The sequence below is a fragment of the Triticum urartu genome, chromosome 2A (assembly GCF_056163025.1).
Source record: "Triticum urartu cultivar PI428250 chromosome 2A, HENAU_Tu73, whole genome shotgun sequence".
NCBI lineage: Eukaryota > Viridiplantae > Streptophyta > Magnoliopsida > Poales > Poaceae > Triticum > Triticum urartu.
In genome coordinates, this window is record NC_141874.1 from 745,440,040 (window position 1) to 745,458,014 (window position 17,975).

General features: G+C 44.9%; 2 protein-coding genes and 1 long non-coding RNA gene across 4 annotated transcripts; 1 reads left to right on the forward strand and 2 right to left on the reverse strand.

Moving 5' to 3' along the window:
- Window positions 1-734: 734 nt before the first annotated feature.
- LOC147987605 (uncharacterized) lies at window positions 735-1,470 on the forward strand. The gene is made up of 2 exons (XR_015617691.1): window positions 735-1,003; window positions 1,191-1,470. It is a non-coding gene; the product is annotated as an uncharacterized LOC147987605 (long non-coding RNA).
- A 4,635-nt stretch (window positions 1,471-6,105) lies between these two features.
- Window positions 6,106-11,774, reverse strand: LOC147987606 (uncharacterized). Of its 2 annotated transcripts, none has more exons than XM_087545396.1 (3): window positions 9,946-11,774; window positions 9,643-9,793; window positions 6,106-6,576 (listed from the first exon to the last, which is right to left on the reverse strand). In XM_087545396.1, exon 1 carries the CDS (start codon window positions 11,591-11,593, stop codon window positions 9,974-9,976), a length of 1,620 nt encoding a protein of 539 aa, XP_087401522.1. In that variant the 5' UTR covers window positions 11,594-11,774; the 3' UTR covers window positions 6,106-6,576; window positions 9,643-9,793; window positions 9,946-9,973. The 2 variants fall into 2 exon arrangements, with proteins under 2 accessions (XP_087401522.1, XP_087401521.1); XM_087545395.1 differs by having other exon boundaries at window positions 9,879-11,774.
- A 924-nt stretch (window positions 11,775-12,698) lies between these two features.
- PARC6 (plastid division protein) lies at window positions 12,699-17,758 on the reverse strand. The gene is made up of 12 exons (XM_087545394.1): window positions 17,438-17,758; window positions 16,998-17,111; window positions 16,773-16,910; window positions 15,642-15,746; window positions 15,419-15,541; window positions 14,971-15,339; window positions 14,777-14,872; window positions 14,575-14,700; window positions 14,377-14,442; window positions 13,549-14,289; window positions 13,257-13,450; window positions 12,699-13,168 (listed from the first exon to the last, which is right to left on the reverse strand). Exons 1-12 carry the CDS (start codon window positions 17,714-17,716, stop codon window positions 13,084-13,086), a joined length of 2,436 nt encoding a protein of 811 aa, XP_087401520.1. The 5' UTR covers window positions 17,717-17,758; the 3' UTR covers window positions 12,699-13,083.
- Between the last annotated feature and the right edge of the window lie 217 nt (window positions 17,759-17,975).

Genomic DNA, 17,975 nt, shown 5'->3' on the forward strand with positions numbered 1-17,975 from the left:
AAGCTGAGCTCCATTTGGCCTGCACATAATATTATTGCATGTCCTCACCTATCAAACAGTGGAATCACTAGGCTCTGGGCGTTTTTTACCCAGCAATTTTGCTCATATCCCATGTTTCCATAAGAGTTAAAACCCATTAAGCTCTTACATCCCCCCCTCTACCACACCTAATTAAAAAAGAGTGAAAAGACAAAATAGTGAGCTGAAAAAGCAAAATCTCTTGCTTCTGTGACGCCTACAACCAAAACCCAGTAAGTGATTCAATACGTTTTTAATCACCTAAAGACGAAATTATCGCTCCATGCTGTGTAAAGAGTAGTGTGTCCCCCTGTTTGACCACTATAGTGATATAATGTGGTATTATCAGATAAGCAATTCAAATTTTCGTGTCCTTTTAGCAAAGATATGGGATTGATCATGCTGGATAGCTTTAAGCAGATTTGAGCATCATATCAGGAACCGCTTTCAGAGGAGTCAATATGCTCCCACCTCACAAATCCCAAGGAAAATCATATAAGTCAAAATGCAACATAAAGTTCTATATCATGATATTTGACATTTCATATAAGTTGACGCCTACAATATATTCTGCTGGCCCAAAAGGTGGTTATGATAAGATGCTCTGGCATAGGCCTACATGCACCGAACACGATTAGATCTTGTTCTCTAGCTAGGACGTGCGTATATAAATAGATGCTAAATGGAAGAAATACTGCAAGCCAAGAACTGAAGAGACCGAGGTTCAGTAATGCTAATGCATCAGCGGAGAGCAAGCCTTACATGGCTGCAAGGGCCTTATCTCTGATAGCCAAGGATGACTTGCCTATGTCTTGTTCCTCCCTCAAGGCTTAATTGGCCTTGGGGTGTGGTTTCATGGGCAGTCTCCTTGGCTAGCCTGAGTGGCTCCTGCCGCCCATGCTAGGCTGTCTCTTTCATAGATCAATGCATGCTGATCTTCATGTTCCATGCATGGAGAACGTTAGTTCGGTGTGGTCGCGAAGAGGTACCATCTTCTAACTCGTTTTTTTTGTGATGGTATGAAAGATTATAAAAGAGGAGAAATAAGCTCACTAAGCTGGTTAGTTGTGCATAATGTCCTTGTCATTGACAATGGCATCTGGCTTTCTGGCTTTACAAAACATCATCATCATAAAATCTAACTTTTGGTCAGCTGATTCCCCAATATGCAGTACGGTTTCTTCGTCACTTTTTCTAAAATTAGTTGTCGAGGCCACAATCAGCTTTAAGGTCGCCGAGGGGTCGTGGCCGGAGAACCACCGAGGAATAGTCATCGCCCTCACCTCCGGCATAGACGAGAAGATTCAAGTCGCCGTTGCTTGGTCCCTCTTTGTTATTGTCATGTGAACGCAGATTGTGTGGGTATTGTTTGGTATAAAGCTGTTAAAGTGGCTAGCGTTGTTGAAGTGTTAAGTATAAAGCTGTTGAACTGTATCTGCATGATCATGTTTATTTTCTGAGATGTAAACTTGTGCCTGTTGTAAGTATCATGTTTATCTTCAGGTGGTTTAATGGAACCAAAAGAGGTTATAAAGGGGATCTATAATTTTCAGGCACATCTATCAGGAAATAAATGAATTCCAGTTAGTATTTTGATGCAAGTTTCTTTCCAGACTGACCATTGAACAACGGCATACTTGCTGCCGTGGTAATCATGAAAAGAAAATCATAAAGTGCAAATAATCATGACAATGGTCGCACAACCCTGAAGACTGCCAAGAGTCACAGTTGTCTGAATAATTCAAAGATGTCCAGCTCTGTCCTTTTAGCCATTTTTTGGGTCGTATACTCTAGGCTGTTGAACTGTTTCTGTGTGATCATCATGTTATGGTACTCTCCTTTGGTAGTATGTATTTTCTCAGATGCATGTGTAAGCCCTATGTTATTCACACTCGGGAAACATAAAGGTTTAAACAAATGCAGGCATCATGTTATTTTGCCAGTCACTGTCGACGTGCAAACGGCACGAAATATTAGCAGAAACTTATTTAGGCTTGTTGGAATGGGGTGAATGCAGGTGAGAGGATCAATAGAAACGCTGGAGCTGAAGCTGAAGCTGCAGCTTTCCTGTGCAGCATACCTTGTTGGTTGTTGCAACCCCGCAAATGGCACCTATCGCTACCTGCTGTAAGCCCGTGGACTAAGCATTTCTAGTAAGAAGATTAATCAATGTAAAGAGAGCTTGCAACCACACATAATGATTTAATAATATAACTAGAGCACACAAATGACTACGAATTACGATGGTTACAGCATCTTTCAGGAATATATAGATTCCAGTTGGTACACTGAAGCACATTTCTTTCCTTCCACGGTGACTATTTCGTTAGACAACGGCGTACTCGCTGCCATGTCCTATGACATACAGTAGATCGGGTGCAACTACTCTGAAGCTGGTCAAGAGTAACAGCATAAAAGAAAAGCTAAACCTGCCACCTTATTCTAGTTCGATCGTATTCACGCACCAAGCACGCATTTTATACAGAGATAAAAGGGAGAGTGCACTAGCAATGTGTTGTCAACGAATTAGATAGCCAGAACTTTTGACACGTCGATGCCAGGTTACAACACCCTTTACCATTAACGGGAAATTTGAAGAAAAGAACATAGTAAGAAATTTCTGTGCGACAGATCATATTATGCTGATATATGTATTGCATAAAGAAGACCAAAATGGTGTTTTGCTTTTCATTTCTGTCTCCAGGTCTCATCGGACTCGCTAGCCATTTACAGAGCAGCCACGAAGTGCATCATGGGGGATGGAGCCATGGTACTGTTCTGGACGGATTGGTGGATTCAGGAGGGACGCATACACGATATCATGCCAAACCTATTCAGTGCCGTCAAGAAGAGCGCAGCCAAGGTCAGAACAGTGAGAGAAGCAATGTCAGGGCAGTGGTGGCGTGACGTGTCACCCAACATGGACGCCCAGGCCATACAAGAGTTTCTGAGATTGGTTGATCGACTACGGAGTGTCGAACTAGCGGAAGGGATCGATGACAAGATTGTCTGGACATGGGAAGAAAATGGCCTGTTCTCCGCCCGGTCAGCCTATCGTGCTCACTTTGCTGCAAGGATTGAGGCGGCAGGAGCCACGGAAATATGGAAGTCCAGAGCATGCTCCCAGTCAGGATAGATAGGGTGAGCGATAGCGACTACTCAGCATGCGGTCTCGGGCTCGTGCAGCCGTGGGTTTGGTTGTTGTAACGTTGTAAAAACTCGCCATCTTGGCATCTTCTATCTATGATTTCGATACGTCTGCTTGACGTATCCTTGAAAAATATCTATCTCCTACTAATACAACAGTACTAGTACATGTTAAAAAATGAGGCCCAATATAGTGAACTCATCATATTTGGATCTGGTGTTCTATAAGCAGAAAAATGTGATTACCAATCCAGATACATGTTGGTCTGGTTGCTTTAGTGTGAAGCTGAGCTCCATTTGGCCTGCACATAATATTATTGCATGTCCTCACCTATCAAACAGTGGAATCACTAGGCTCTGGGCGTTTTTTACCCAGCAATTTTGCTCATATCCCATGTTTCCATAAGAGTTAAAACCCATTAAGCTCTTACATCCCCCCTCTACCACACCTAATTAAAAAAGAATGAAAAGACAAAATAGTGAGCTGAAAAAGCAAAATCTCTTGCTTCTGTGACGCCTACAACCAAAACCCAGTAAGTGATTCAATACTTTTTTAATCATCTAAAGACGAAATTATCGCTCCATGCTGTGTAAAGAGTAGTGTGTCCCCCTGTTTGACCACTATAGTGATATAATGTGGTATTATCAGATAAGCAATTCAACTTTTCGTGTCCTTTTAGCAAAGATATGGGATTGATCATGCTGGATAGCTTTAAGCAGATTTGAGCATCATATCAGGAACCGCTTTCAGAGGAGTCAATATGCTCCCACCTCACAAATCCCAAGGAAAATCATATAAGTCAAAATGCAACATAAAGTTCTATATCATGATATTTGACATTTCATATAAGTTGACGCCTACAATATATTCTGCTGGCCCAAAAGGCGGTTATGATAAGATGCTCTGGCATAGGCCTACATGCACCGAACACGATTAGATCTTGTTCTCTAGCTAGGACGTGCATATATAAATAGATGCTAGATGGAAGAAATACTGCAAGCCAAGAACTGAAGAGACCGAGGTTCAGTAATGCTAATGCATCAGTGGAGAGCAAGCCTTACATGGCTGCAAGGGCCTTATTTCTGATAGCCAAGGATGACTTGCCTATGTCTTGTTCCTCCCTCAAGGCTTAATTGGCCTTGGGGTGTGGTTTCATGGGCAGTCTCCTTGGCTAGCCTGAGTGGCTCTTGCCGCCCATGCTAGGCTGTCTCTTTCATAAATCAATGCATTCTGATGTTCATGTTCATGTTCCATGCATGGAGAAAATTAGCTCGATGCGGTCGCGAAGATGTACAAAATGGAGGATACCATCTTCTAACTCGAGGGGTTTTTGTGATGGTATAAAAAAAACATAAGAGGAGAAATAAGCCCACTAAGCCTGGTTAGTTGTGCATAATATCCTTGTCATTGACAATGACATGTGGCTTTCTGGCTTTACAGAACATCATCATCAGCAAATCTAACTTTTGGCCAGCTGATTCCCCAATATGCAGTACAGTTTCTTCATCACTTTTTCTAAAATTAGTATGTTTCTTTATTATTAGCGGTAAGTTGAACTGTTTGTGTATGATCATGTTATGACACTCAGCTAATGTTATGGTACTCACCTTTGTAAGTGTTTATTTGCCCATATGTAAGCTTGTTGATCCACACTGTGTACCAGTCTTCTGTATCACCCAGGAAGCCAAAAAGGATTAAGCATTGCATTATTTAAGCTTGTAGGAGGAATTGGGTGAATGTAGGTGAGATCAACAGAAAAATCACAGCAGTTCTTATCAAGCTCAGTACATTTTGTTTTCAAGTTCTTATTTGCATTGTGCATCAAAGTTTCCCAGGAATGTTGTTGTTGCTTCTCATCAGCTCTGGTGGTTTAATGGAACCAAAAAAATGTTTCAGGCACATCTATCAGGAATACGTGGGGTTCAAGTTTGAATTCTGAAACCAGTTGCTTTCCTTACAGCGTGACTATTTCACCGAACACAGCGGCATACTCGCTGTCGTGGTAATCATGAAGAAACAACATATATATACTGCAAATATGAATGGATGGGGGTGTAAGCATACAGTTGGTCGCACAACCCTGAAACTGTCAAGAGTAAAAGTTGTATGAATACTTCGAAGCTGTCCAGCTCTGTCCTTTTAGCCATTTTTTGGGTAGCAATATCCCTAGGCTGTTGAGCTGTTTTTGTGTGATCATGTTATGTGGGTGAAGAGATATTATGGTACTCTCCTTTGTCAGTATGTATTTTCTCAGATGTATGTGTAAACTTGCGTATGCTGTAAGTATCATGCTCTATGTTATTCATAATATGTGCCCGTTGTTTTGGCAGTCTTCTCTATCACCCAGGAAACAAAAAGGGTTTAACAAGTTCAGGCATTTGTACATAAGTGTCACTGTCATGCGAAATATCAGCAGAAAGTTATTTAGGCCAGTACGAATGGGGCAAATTCAGGTGAGCAGACCAACAGGAACGCTGGAGCTGAAGCTGCAGCTTTCCTGTGCAGTTCAGTGCAGCATACCTTGTTGGCTGTTGCAACCCCACAAATGGCTCCTGTCGCTAGCAGCTGTAAGCCTGTGGACTAAGCATTTGTACTAAGAAGATTAACCAATGTAAAGGTTAAGTGGCATCAAAAAGACATACATACAATGATTTCTTATAGCTAGAGCACACAAATGGCTATGAATTACGATGGTTACAACATCTATCAGGAATATATATATTCCAACTGGTACTTTTACGCCCATCCTTGCAGCATGACTATTTCGCTAGACAACGACATATTCACTGCCATGTTAATCATGAAAGAAGAATATCTAGTGAAAATGTGACTAGCCAGAACTATAAGCGAGTCCTATGACATACAGTTGGTCGGGTCCAACGACTCCGAAGACTGTCAAGAGTAACAAGTTAGAGCTTTGACAATGATACCAAATCAGATGGCCAAAACTTTTGACATATTGATACCAAGTTAGAGCATGCTTTGACATTAAAAAGAAATTTGAAGAAACAAACATAACAGATTTCTGTGTGACAGATTATAGTATGCTGATATATGTACCGCATAAAGAAGACCAAAATGGTGTTTTACTATCGATTTCCTTCTCCTGCTGATACAACAGTACAAGTTCAGAACTGAGGCCACTGCCATCTAAAGTGGCAAAAGAGAACCATCAGAGCCACATGCAAGAGAGCAAGAGAAGGATCATCCAATCCAAAGCACCCTATCCAGCACAGAACACACAGTTGAATCATATCTGTGCACTCCACTGGACCCTCTGCTCGTTGATCTATAAAATGTAGTGAACTCGTCGTATTTGAATCTGGTGTTCTATAAGCAGAAGAATGTGATTCCCAATCCTGATAAATGTTGGTCTGGTTGCTTTAGTGTGAACCTGAGCTCCATTTGGCCTGCACATATGATGCACATAATTATCGCTCCATTTGGTCATGTTCCCATCCTTTATTGCTTATTTAAAGACGAAATTATAGCTCCATGCTGTGTAAAGAGTAGTGTGTTCCTTCTGTTTGATCACTATAGTGATAATGTGGTTAATTAGGTGGGCAATTCAACTTTTCGTGTCCTTTTAGCAAAGATATGGGATTGATCATGCTAGCTAGCTTTAAGCAGATTTGAGCATCATATCAGGAATCGCTTTCAGAGGAGTCAAAATACTCTCATCTCTATAATCAAAATGCAACATAAAGTAGTTGTATATCATGATATTTGACATTCCATATACGTTGGCATCTAGAATATATTCTGCTAGCCCAAAAGGGGTAATGATAAGATACTCTGGTAGAGGCCTACAAGCACCAAACACGACCATTAGATCTTGTTCTCTAGGACGTGCACATATAAATAGATGCTGGATGGAAGAAACACTACAAACCAAGAACTAAAGAGACCGAAGTTCAGTAGTGGTAACGCATTAGCAGAGAGCAAGCCTTACATGGCTGCAAGGGCCTTATCTCTTATAGCCAAGGATGACTTGCCTGTGTCTTGTTCCTCCCTCAAGGCTATTGGCCTTGGGGTGTGGTTTCATGGGCAGTCTCCTTGGCTAGCCTGAGTGACTCTTGCCGCCCATGCTAGGCTGTCTCTTTTATAAATCAATGCATACTGATGTTCATGTTCATGTTCCATGCATGGAGAAAATTGCTCGCTGCGGTCGCGAAGATGTACAAAATGGAGGATACCATCTTCTAACTCGAGGGGTTTTTGCGATGGTATGAAAGATTGTAAAAGAGGAGAAATAAGCCCACTAAGCCTGGTTAGTTTTGCATAGTGTCCTTGTCATTGATAATGACATCTGGCTTTCTGGCTTTACAGAACATCATCATCATAAAATTTAACTTTTGGCCAGCTGATTCCCCAATATGCAGTACAGTTTCTCCGTCACTTTTTTTCTAAAATTAGTACAGTTCTGTATTAGTAGGCAGACTAGCAATGCAAAATATGTGAATGCAGGCAGTTCACTGTGCATAGTGGCCCTATTTGGGGGTGCTCGGAAATTTACGATTTACGCATAGGAACAGAGGGTGTAACTAATATGTGCTATTCTTTATTTTTCTGTTACGTATGTCCCACGAAAAAGAAGTGGAACGTGTTCTTTTAACCGAAGCCTCTCAGCACAATACCTGCTATTTGTTTGGGTTGTTGCTTTTGTATTTTGGTTTTTTCAACCGAAGCCAGAAAAGGCACAGACAAATAGGAGGGCCATGTGTAATTTACACGCTTTTTGCTGTTAGGCATTGTTAGCTTTCAATACTCTCAAAATAATTGTAGCTTTTCACACACAAGAAACATCGGGTTTTAGCTCCATGGTAGCTATGAGTGGAGGTCAGAAAAGAAGACGACGAAGAAATTTGATTGTACAGTTCACTTCTTCACATATTTGAGTTAGTATAAACAAATGTACAATTAGTCTGTCGTCACCACTAACCAGTATGAGGATTGATAATGCTTTAAAGAAATTTGATGTTACATGCACACAGTAATCATTGCACTACTCTGATGTGGATAGTGGATTATCCATACGGCTGTGCTGTGGGTGTAGATGCAGGAAGGATGCATTATGACGTTTCCTGACCAACACAGTGCAGGGAGCTGATCCCTTGAAACATCCATCTGAGCTACTGTCGGCCGAAATAAAGCCTAATTCTACCACTGGAAAAGAGAATATGGAGTTACCGAATAATCTGACCACCACGACAAAGAAGGTTGCTTCAAACAGCAGATAAAAGTGATGATCAAACGGGAAATGCAGAAGAAACTCATGGAAATGATGCAGGGACAACAGGAGAAGCAACTGTTGAAAATGACGAGCCTTAGAGGAGGAAGCTAATGCATCATTCGATTTGTTTCGGGATGCAGAAGACCTCCCTGAAGATTACAGTTATGATTACGATGTATGTTATCTCCCTGAAGAGTACAGTTATGATTATGATGATTATGTTGACGATACCACGTGGGGAGACGAGGATTGTACCGAAACAAGAGCATGAGAAAGCGGAAGATTATGTGCACATATATGCTCACATATTGTCGAGCCCAGTAAGTGAACCTTTTTCTACATATATTTGATGTTTGTTCTACTAATGTTCTTGAGTTCGTTACTTGGTTTGACATTCTTTCTACAGGTAATTGCAGACATTGACAACGACAGTGTACAAGAAATGGTTGTTGCTGTATCTTACTTCTTTGGCCACGAGTGCGGCTGCTTTCTCTGCTACTAATGCATTTCGTACGTTTTGCTCATCAGCTCATGACATCGGGATGATGACTTACAAATAAGAATCTCTGAACGTCAGTTTATCTGTGATATCCTATGTTGCATGCATCTGCATCATTAATGCTCTCTGAGATTAATTTTCCAAAAATAGGACCCCTTTGTTCTCTCTTACCATGGACTGGTTGGTTGATGATGGTGCTTCGTAGCTAGTCTCAGTTAGATTGTGCATTTGCTTACCTGACTAATTTTATGCTTTGCTTTGATTGTTTTTGTTCTGCTTCATGCTTGTTCAAGTAATGAACCGAAGGTGCTAAAGCAGAAGCTAAGTGTTTGTTTATCTTGCTGTGCTATCTTTTGGATATGATTGAAATATTTTTTTCTGAATGCAAAATTTTCAGCCACAACATGAGCACTTCCTTATATCTTGCCTGTATTACCGTGGTGGCATACCTTTTGCAGTCTAGAAGCTATGATAATGCACAGCATTTAAAAGAGCTAGGAGGGATTGACATAGGGAAATACTCCCTCCGTTCCTAAATATTTGTCTTTCTAGAGATTTCAACAAGTGACTACATACGGAGCAAAATGAGTGAATCTACGTTCTAAAATATGTCTATATACATCCGTATGTGGTAGTCCATTTGGAATCTCTAAAAAGACAAATATTTAGGAACGGAGGGAGTATATTGCAAGCATTATAGTTGTTTTTAACCTTGACACAAAACAAGTTAAATGGACAGCAGACCTCGATTTGAGTATCGAAGACAGGAACTTCTGTGCCCATGCATATTCATCTCCAACTGTGTTGATTTGGATGGTGATGGAAATTCGGACATCCTTGTTGGAACTTCCTATGGCTTGCTAAGTTCTGCTGTTGACGAATTAGATGACCAGAACTGTTGACACAAGATACCAAGTTAGAACATCATTTGCTACCAAAGCAAAATTTTGAAAAAGGTAACATAACAGATTTCAGTATACCAGGTGTTTTAATTTCAGTTGCTATCTCCTAGTGATACAAAAGGACAAGTTCAAAAATGAGACCAACCAATATCAGCAAGAGAGCAAGATAAGGATCATCCAATCCCAAGCATCCTATCCAGCACAGAGCACAGCTGTGTCATATCTGTGCACTCCCCTGGACCCTTTCTGCAGAATGCCTTGATCACATTGGCGAAAACCATAGCATCTAAAGCGACTCCTTTCACTAGCATGTCATCAAACAGACTCAAAGCCTCTCGAACATTTCCGCTCCTAACCAACCAGAAAGCCAGATGCGCTACGGGCTCCGCAGGGTAGCCTCCGTCGATGTGCCTGACCAGATTGGCAGCCTCGGTCCTCCTCCCAGACCTAAAGAGGCAATCGACCAGCGTGTTGTATGTGATTGTATCTGGGGTAATCTTCCCTGCGTCAACATCGGAGAACAAGAACCCAAGCTCGCCCTCCTTTCCAGCACCGTAGAACTGATGGATCAGAATGTTACAGGTCACGGTGTCCGCCACAAACCCGTTGCAACTGAAGACGAACTTGGCGAGCTCAAACTTGCCGGCTCGGCACAGGGATGAGATCAAGATGTTGTACGTCTGCACATCGGGTGTTATGGGCTTCTTGAGCAGATCAGTGAACAGCCTGAGGGCAATCAGCCACTGCATCTTCTTGGAGAAATGTTCCATGACCGTGTTGTACGTCACGACGTCGACCTCGAAGCCCAGCTCTTCGCAGCGGTCCAGCACCACCTTGGCAACCCACATATCTACATCCTTGGCAGCGTAATCCAGCAGTATGTTGAGGCCGACCACGGTCAGCTGTAGCCCCTTGGCAACCATGATGTCCAGCTGCCTGAACGCGTCCTCGATGTACCCCGCCCGGCAGAGCCCGGCAACGTAGGTGCTGTAGGTCACCGCGTCCGGCACCCACCAGTTCCAGACGCTGTCGCTGATAACCCTCTGCACGGCGTGGAAATCCCCGACCCTGCACAGCCCGTGGATGTAGATGTTGTAGATGACGACGTCGGGGTTGCACCCGGAGCGGCCCCCGGAGGCGCGCATGAAGGCGATGAGCGCCTCGGCCGCCGGGATGTCGCCGGCGTCGCAGTGGGCCTGGAGTATCGGCGAGTAGACGTGCGGGGGGAGCGGATACCCGAGCTCGCGCATTTCGTCGAGCAGCTGGAGCGCGTCCGGGAGCTGGCCCGCGCGGCAGAAGGAGAAGATGAGGTCGGCGTAGTCGACGGCGCTGGGGCGGACGCCGAGGCCGGACATCCAGTGCAGCACGGAGAGGCCGGCGGCGGGGAGGCCGAGGTGGGTGGAGTAGACGTGGAGGAGGAGCGAGTAGGCGCGGCGGTCGGGCGCCACGCCGTGCGCGAGCATGTCGTCGAAGAGCGCCGTGGCGTCGGCGGCGCGGCCGGCCTTGGCGAGCGCCGACATGGCGGAGACGTAGGAGGCGGCCGTGGGCGCGCAGGCCGCGGGCGAGCCGTGGCGCATGCGGCGGAGCACGCGCAGCGCCGACTCGCCGTCCCCGTCCCGCGCCAGGGCCGCCAGTAGGCGGTTGTAGTCGTCCAGGGTGTGCGCCGAGGAGGAGGGGGAGGAGTTGGTGGTGGCCGCGGTGGAGTGGGTGTGGGTGCGGGGGACGAGGCGCCCGAGCGTGCGCACCGCCGCGCGGGCCGCCGCCGCGGCCGCCGGCCACGCGCCGGCGGCCATGGAGGAGAGTCGGCGGCGGCGGCAGGGCGGTGCCAAAGCGCGGAAGGGCAGGCGGGCTTGAAAGGCGGCGGCTTTGTGGCTGTGGAGCGGCGGCGATGGCGATCTGATGAAGCCGCAGGCCGCATGGGCTGGCTGGGGCTGTGGCGAGGCTGACGGTGAGATCCAAGTGGCTGTGTCAATGCCACTGCACAGGTTCAGCTAGTTCAGTAATACTACTCCCTTCGTTCAAAAATACAGTGCTCCTTCCGATTCAGTTACAAGTCGTGCGCGTATACCTAGGTTATAAATTTTATCACCGTAATATAAACTATATAACATAAAAGATATACCGTTTGAAAATAAAATATCTGAAGTTTATAATAGTATTTTTTTAATATATGACTTATGTTATCTTGGTTAAATTGACGGCCTAGGGTACACATACGTCTTGTAAACTGAGAGAGAGGAGTATAGTGCTTTTTCTATTCTCGTGCTTCAACTTTGACCATAAATTTAACCAACAAGATCGCTTGCGGCGGGAGCAGAAGTTATACTAGTGAATTCGTATTTAAAAGAAGTTTTCAATTATATAAAAAAAATCTCCCACCATGATCAGTCTCGTTGGTTAAATTTATGGTTAAAATTGAAATTTTCTCCCGACAGAAGTAGATTTAAGAAGAAAAATCTATCAAATAGGCTTGAAAATGTCAAGTCGTCTTTATCTCAAAATAACCACATATATATCTCAAGGACCCAAATATCCAGCAAACATCAGATTTTTAGGCATGGTAAAACGAACATTTTTTATGGCAAGTTGTGTTCGCCGAGGATGGCAAGTTTAGTTGGCAAGCATGGAAATCTGTCTCAGTTCATTTTTTGACAAGAAATTGCTGTGCTTGCAAACTAAATTTGTCATCCTCATGTCCATGTCTAAAAATCTGATGTCATATTTTAGCAGTCATTCCGAAACTCAAAGGTCAATGATAATGTTCCTACCGTATCCAACAGGGATCAAAGTTGAAGTACAAGTCTGGAGCCTTAACAAGGGGAAAGTTCAAAAACAAAGGGGGTGAAAAAAGGAATCATCATTCATGAAGCCTATGGTCAAAACTCAAAACAAAGGAGGTGAAATGAAGCAAACTGCATTGATCTTTCAACAATGAACAATGGCTGACACAATTCAGCTACACCACGCGGGGCACCCAAGGCCCAACAACATATCGCAAACTAACAATGTAAGCGCAAAAAAATGAAGGGTATGTGAAATCAGAAGAAGTTAGCATTCTGTACTAACGTAGCAAATCAGCGGGTATTGTGTCAAATCCTGATGCAAAGTCACCACGAGCAGCTAGAGCATCCCAACGCAGATCATCGAACGGTTTCGTGCATTCGAATTGGTTCAATGGTGACCTAATACTAGCGACCTACAAATTTCTAATATGTTGGAACTTTGTTTATAACATGGCCCCGCGTCCTATGAGATGATGCATTAGCCATCCTTCTGGCAGAAATCACGACAGGTCCCGGACAGCAGCCTCGCAGATTTTCCACGATCCGTCGTCCTGCCTCCTCAGTGTGTACTGAACTTCATACGTACTGCAAGTATAACCACACAAATTGTCAGTGCTATGTTACTCCGGAGCAGAATGAGAAAGATACACAGAAATGGCATGTTCTGAAGTACCTGTAGTAACTAGGCTTCTTGGGCTGAGAGTCATCAACAAGCTCAGCAGCTTCCTCGAGCACAGCATTGATTTCCGCAACTTCACCGTCACCAGCCTCATCCAGCAGGATCTCGGCTCGGACAACAGAGAGATTCAGCAGAACAAATCTCCAGTAGCAGGACTGCTCCTTTGCTGATAAAGCCAAGTCTTGCCACTGCTCAACAAGAGGGTATTTGTTTTGATTATGCTCCGCATGCACAATTATACATGAACTCCATATATGCTACTACGTGCTTGATAAAAGGAACTTACCTTTGACAGCATCGAACCGTCGAGGACCTCGGAGAGCATATCGATTTCATAGTCAGGGCCAAGAGCTTCAGATTTGATATCTTGCCACTGCTTCACAAGTGCCTCTGCTTCTTGAAGAGACATCCTTTCCTTGCGAGCTATAGCAGCCACATCACTAGAACCAGGAGACAGATCACTTCTTTCACTTCTCAAATGGACCCTATTGTTCAACCAAAGCATTTTTGACAGCTTCTCAAACTGTTCCCTTACTCTGCTACTGATAAAAGAACCTTCTGACGGAGATATTTCATTCAGAGAAGATGTAGCTGCAGATTCTCTCGTTGAGGGGGCAGGTTTTGTGTTCCCAAACTGAAACCTGAGCAGTTTTAATGTACCAAATAGGGCAAACCCCAGGACTGCAGTGTAAGCGATTTTTCCTATAACATCCCCAGTCAGGCCCCACGATTCCAAGGTTCTTACAGGATGGGATCCAGGATTGCGCTTCAGAGGAACAGATGTTGTACTTAAACCATTCACTGGCCTATCCGTTGATCCCTGGCCCCCCAGGGTGGTTGGTGCAAGCTGCTTTACAGCTTCCCCGAGATGGCTGGTAGAATTTAATCTTGGATTCTGCTGTCCTGAAGTTCTGTTGCATGTGGAGGCACTAGGAGACGTCTGTGAGCTCAAAAGGACCCTTCTCGTGGCTCCTAGTTTCTGCTTGGAAGTGCTAATCAGGCGCTTAGGAGCAGCAAAGAAGTTGGCCTGTCATAAGATGACATTGTTAGTTAACTTATTCCACAGAGAATGTTATGAGGGATTTAATTACTAAAAAAAGAGCATGGCATGAACCAAGGATGGCGGACAATCTCTTGTATCTGCAAAACGAGAAAGTGCCACTTCCTTCAGCCACAGTTCCTGGTAAATACAAGTTGACCAGCATGAGAAAATTTGAACAGACCATAGGCACACTAAAAACTTCAGACAGACATGCCACCTACTAATCTAGCATAGTACAACTTATTTGCTCTCATCCAAGATGTAACATACCAGTGATTGGTTGACAGTAACCTTGTCACTGCTGTCTTTCTTCTTAGCTAACCCATAATTCCTTGAATTGGAACTTCCATTACTTTGAAGCTGCTGAAGCTTTTCGAAAACTGTGGTGCCAGATTCCTGAGAGCAAGCCTTTAGTCCTAGTATGTGCAATTGTGTGTTACTAAATTTATAGAAATTGAGATTAGCTTATCACCTCTCCAAGAAGAAACGAGCAAAAAGATTCCTCAAATTTCAGGTCGGTGTTCTCAGATGCAACTAGGCACTCGCAGATGGTTTTAGCTTTACTTATCTGCACAGAGGTAATGTAAATTAAAGAATGGAAAAGCAGCAAACAGGATAGTTTGGTTCCTATAGGCTACAAGTAGAAGAAGAAGAAAAAAAAGGTACCAACTCAGTCTGCCGGGTTGAAAATCCAGATGCAAGGTGTGCAAGCATTGCCCTGTAGAAGCAGTTGAAGTCAACTACCACCCGCTGGCTCTGGGACTCCAATGATTTTTTGTTTTTACGAGTTGTAGCCAAAGAGTCCCAAGAAAGTAGTTCCACGATTTCAGTGGCTAATAACTTGTCCATTGCCTGGCCCAGGAAATAAGGCCAATCATGAACTCTACAAGATGACTCAACATCAAGTCCCTGTCCAAGCAATTCACAGAGAGCTGCAATAGCACCCCGCCTGCGTTCAGAATTTTCAGGTGTACGGGGCAGGCTTAAAACCTCTAGAGTGCAAGCTGGTGCAAGCTCTTCAAGTGATTCTTCAATCTAGTTCACACAACAAGAGAAGTTATGACATGATTTCATACATGGATGAATCTGTAAGGTGAAAGCAATAACATGTTACCTGCTCAAGAAGGGGCATCTTCTCTAAAGATGGTTTTTTCCTCAAAAGATATTGAGCACGTGCTAGAGCCTCAAAGCCAAGAGATACTTTACTTTTTTCAAAGCTAGCTTTTGCAATGGAGCACTACAGGAAAATGCATGGAATTATTCCAAATTGCCAAAGATGTACATAATAAACACTGTACCAAGCAGCTTTTTTCACTTTAATCATGCATAGTACTTACTTCAGCTAGTGCCATTGCAAGAAGTACATCGTGAGCATATGGCTTAGAATCAGTACGTCGTAGAGCTGCCTGACCAATGTCCAAAACCAGCTTCTCTTCCCCAACCTGAAAACAATACTGGCATGTGGTATCTTACACTGGCAATAAACAAACAAGCCAGTACATGATGATAAGACAAGCACATTCAACTCTGATGAACGGAGGCTACTAAGGACTCTCCATGCGTGAGCCTTTAAATCTCATAAACATCAATCTGATCATCAATCACATTTAAGTATTTTACACCTACCTAGTCCGAAGGATGGGTATAATTGAATTTCTATATGCTCCTTGCAATAATACTACAGATATTCACCATGGAGATTTCATAATTTTGTTGAAGAAAGCATAGATAAATCTTAAACAGCCTGTAACTTCTCAAACCGCCTCGATGAGAAAAACAAGAAACACAGTCGATGTTCAACCAAATATTTCCTGTTTTGCTAAACTTCAGAGAACAGGGCATGCCCATTATATTGACTATCCCATGGGATACAGATGTGAAACATTTCAACATGGTTATAAGACAAACACATTCAACTGTATTGAACAGAGGCTACTAGGATTCTCCATGATTGAGCCCTTAAATCTCTCAAACATCCAAGTGATCATCAATCATATTTCAGTATTTTACACCTACCTAGTCCAAAAGATGGGCATTGTTCAGTATCTACATGCTCCTTATAATAATACTACAGATGTTGACAACATTTCAGTAACCTAGTCCAAAGATGGGCATAATTCAATTTCTACATGCCCCTTACAACAATACTATATATATTGACCATGGATTTGTCATAATACTGTTTTCTTTTACTAGTCTTTCAAGAAAGCACAGATAAATCTTAAAACACCCTGTAACTTTTCAAACCGCCTTGACAGAAAAAAGAAGAAACACTGTCAATGTTCAACTAAATATTGTGCTGTTTTGGTGAACTTCAGAGAACAGGACACGCCCATGACATTGACTATCCGATGCGATACAGATGTGAAAGGCCTAAATCAAGTTTAAACGGACCAAACTTGATGACTGCCCTTCATTTGCACAACATATGAATCTTTTGACTGGAGGGTGTTTATGCAACACATTACCTCCTGCAAGACACACAAGGCAGCAGGCAACCAGCTCCAGGGTATATGGAGAGAGGATCTGGGCGGAACCTTGGCCCTGGTGCTTCCTGCGTACTCCTGTTCAAAGAGAAGCTTGTCTCTCACGTCCAGCAGCAGAGCCTGACAGAAAACCAACAAGCCGCACAACGTTAAAACCGAGGTGCGAGCAAAACTGCACCCACGCAATTGCTGAACCGAATGAGCAACCTGTCTGCAGGTGAGCACCTCCTCCGTGTACCCATCCTCGATCTCCGACTTCCTCAGCTCGATGGCCGACTTGACGATCTCGTCCTTCTCGGCCTTCTCCGTTACGCCCAGGATCTGCGTGGTCATTTGGACGGATGCGTCATAAACTGGAAGACGACATGATCCAGCCGCTTTTGGGCTGGAGAAAACTACGAAATCTCGGAACCCGTCCGCGGCGGCAGTACAGTCCAATTCAAGTGGGTGGAAGAAACTGCAGGCGCGAATTCAGTTTCCAACGCATGCGATGCGAGGGCGTTGAATTTTGATGACGAAACCCACGGCCAGCTCGCCCGTAACCGCGTCGGCGGATCGAGCGGACGACGCGGCGCGGCGCGGCGGCAACGGCGGGGCCCGCATTTCCGGGGAATTCGAACTCGGGGGCGGAGAACGGGCTCGCTCACCTGGTAGCACGTGACGGGGATCTCGACGGCGGGCGCGGCGGGGGCCTCCTGCCTGCCGCAGCCCTCGGCCGCCGCCGCGGTCACCGGCGCGGCGGTCCCCGCGACCCTCGCGCGCACCGCGGCCCCGCGCCCGGCGGAGGCATTGCCGCCCCGCCGCGCCGAGGAGGAGGAGGAAGGGGCACTGCGGCGCGCCGAGGAAGAGGTGGAGGGGGACGGGGCGGCGACGGCGACGGCTGAGGAGGGGTGGAGCAGCGCCGCGGCCGGCGTGGGCATGGCCATGGCGTGCCGGGGAGGGAGGGGGTGGGGTGGGGGGGAGGAGAGCCCTAGCCGGCCGGCGTCTCCGGAGCGCGCGCCTCCATGCGCGGAGGGTGGGGGGGTTTTGGGGGAAGAATAAAGGGGGGTGGATGGAGAAAGCGTCAGCGGCAGCGGGCGTCGTCAAGGCCAAGCCGGAGACCGGCGAGATGGATCGGGTTTTGTTGCTTCTATCTGTTGCGTGGACCTGGTTCACGAGCTGGTCGGTAGACGCGGTGCAGTGCTT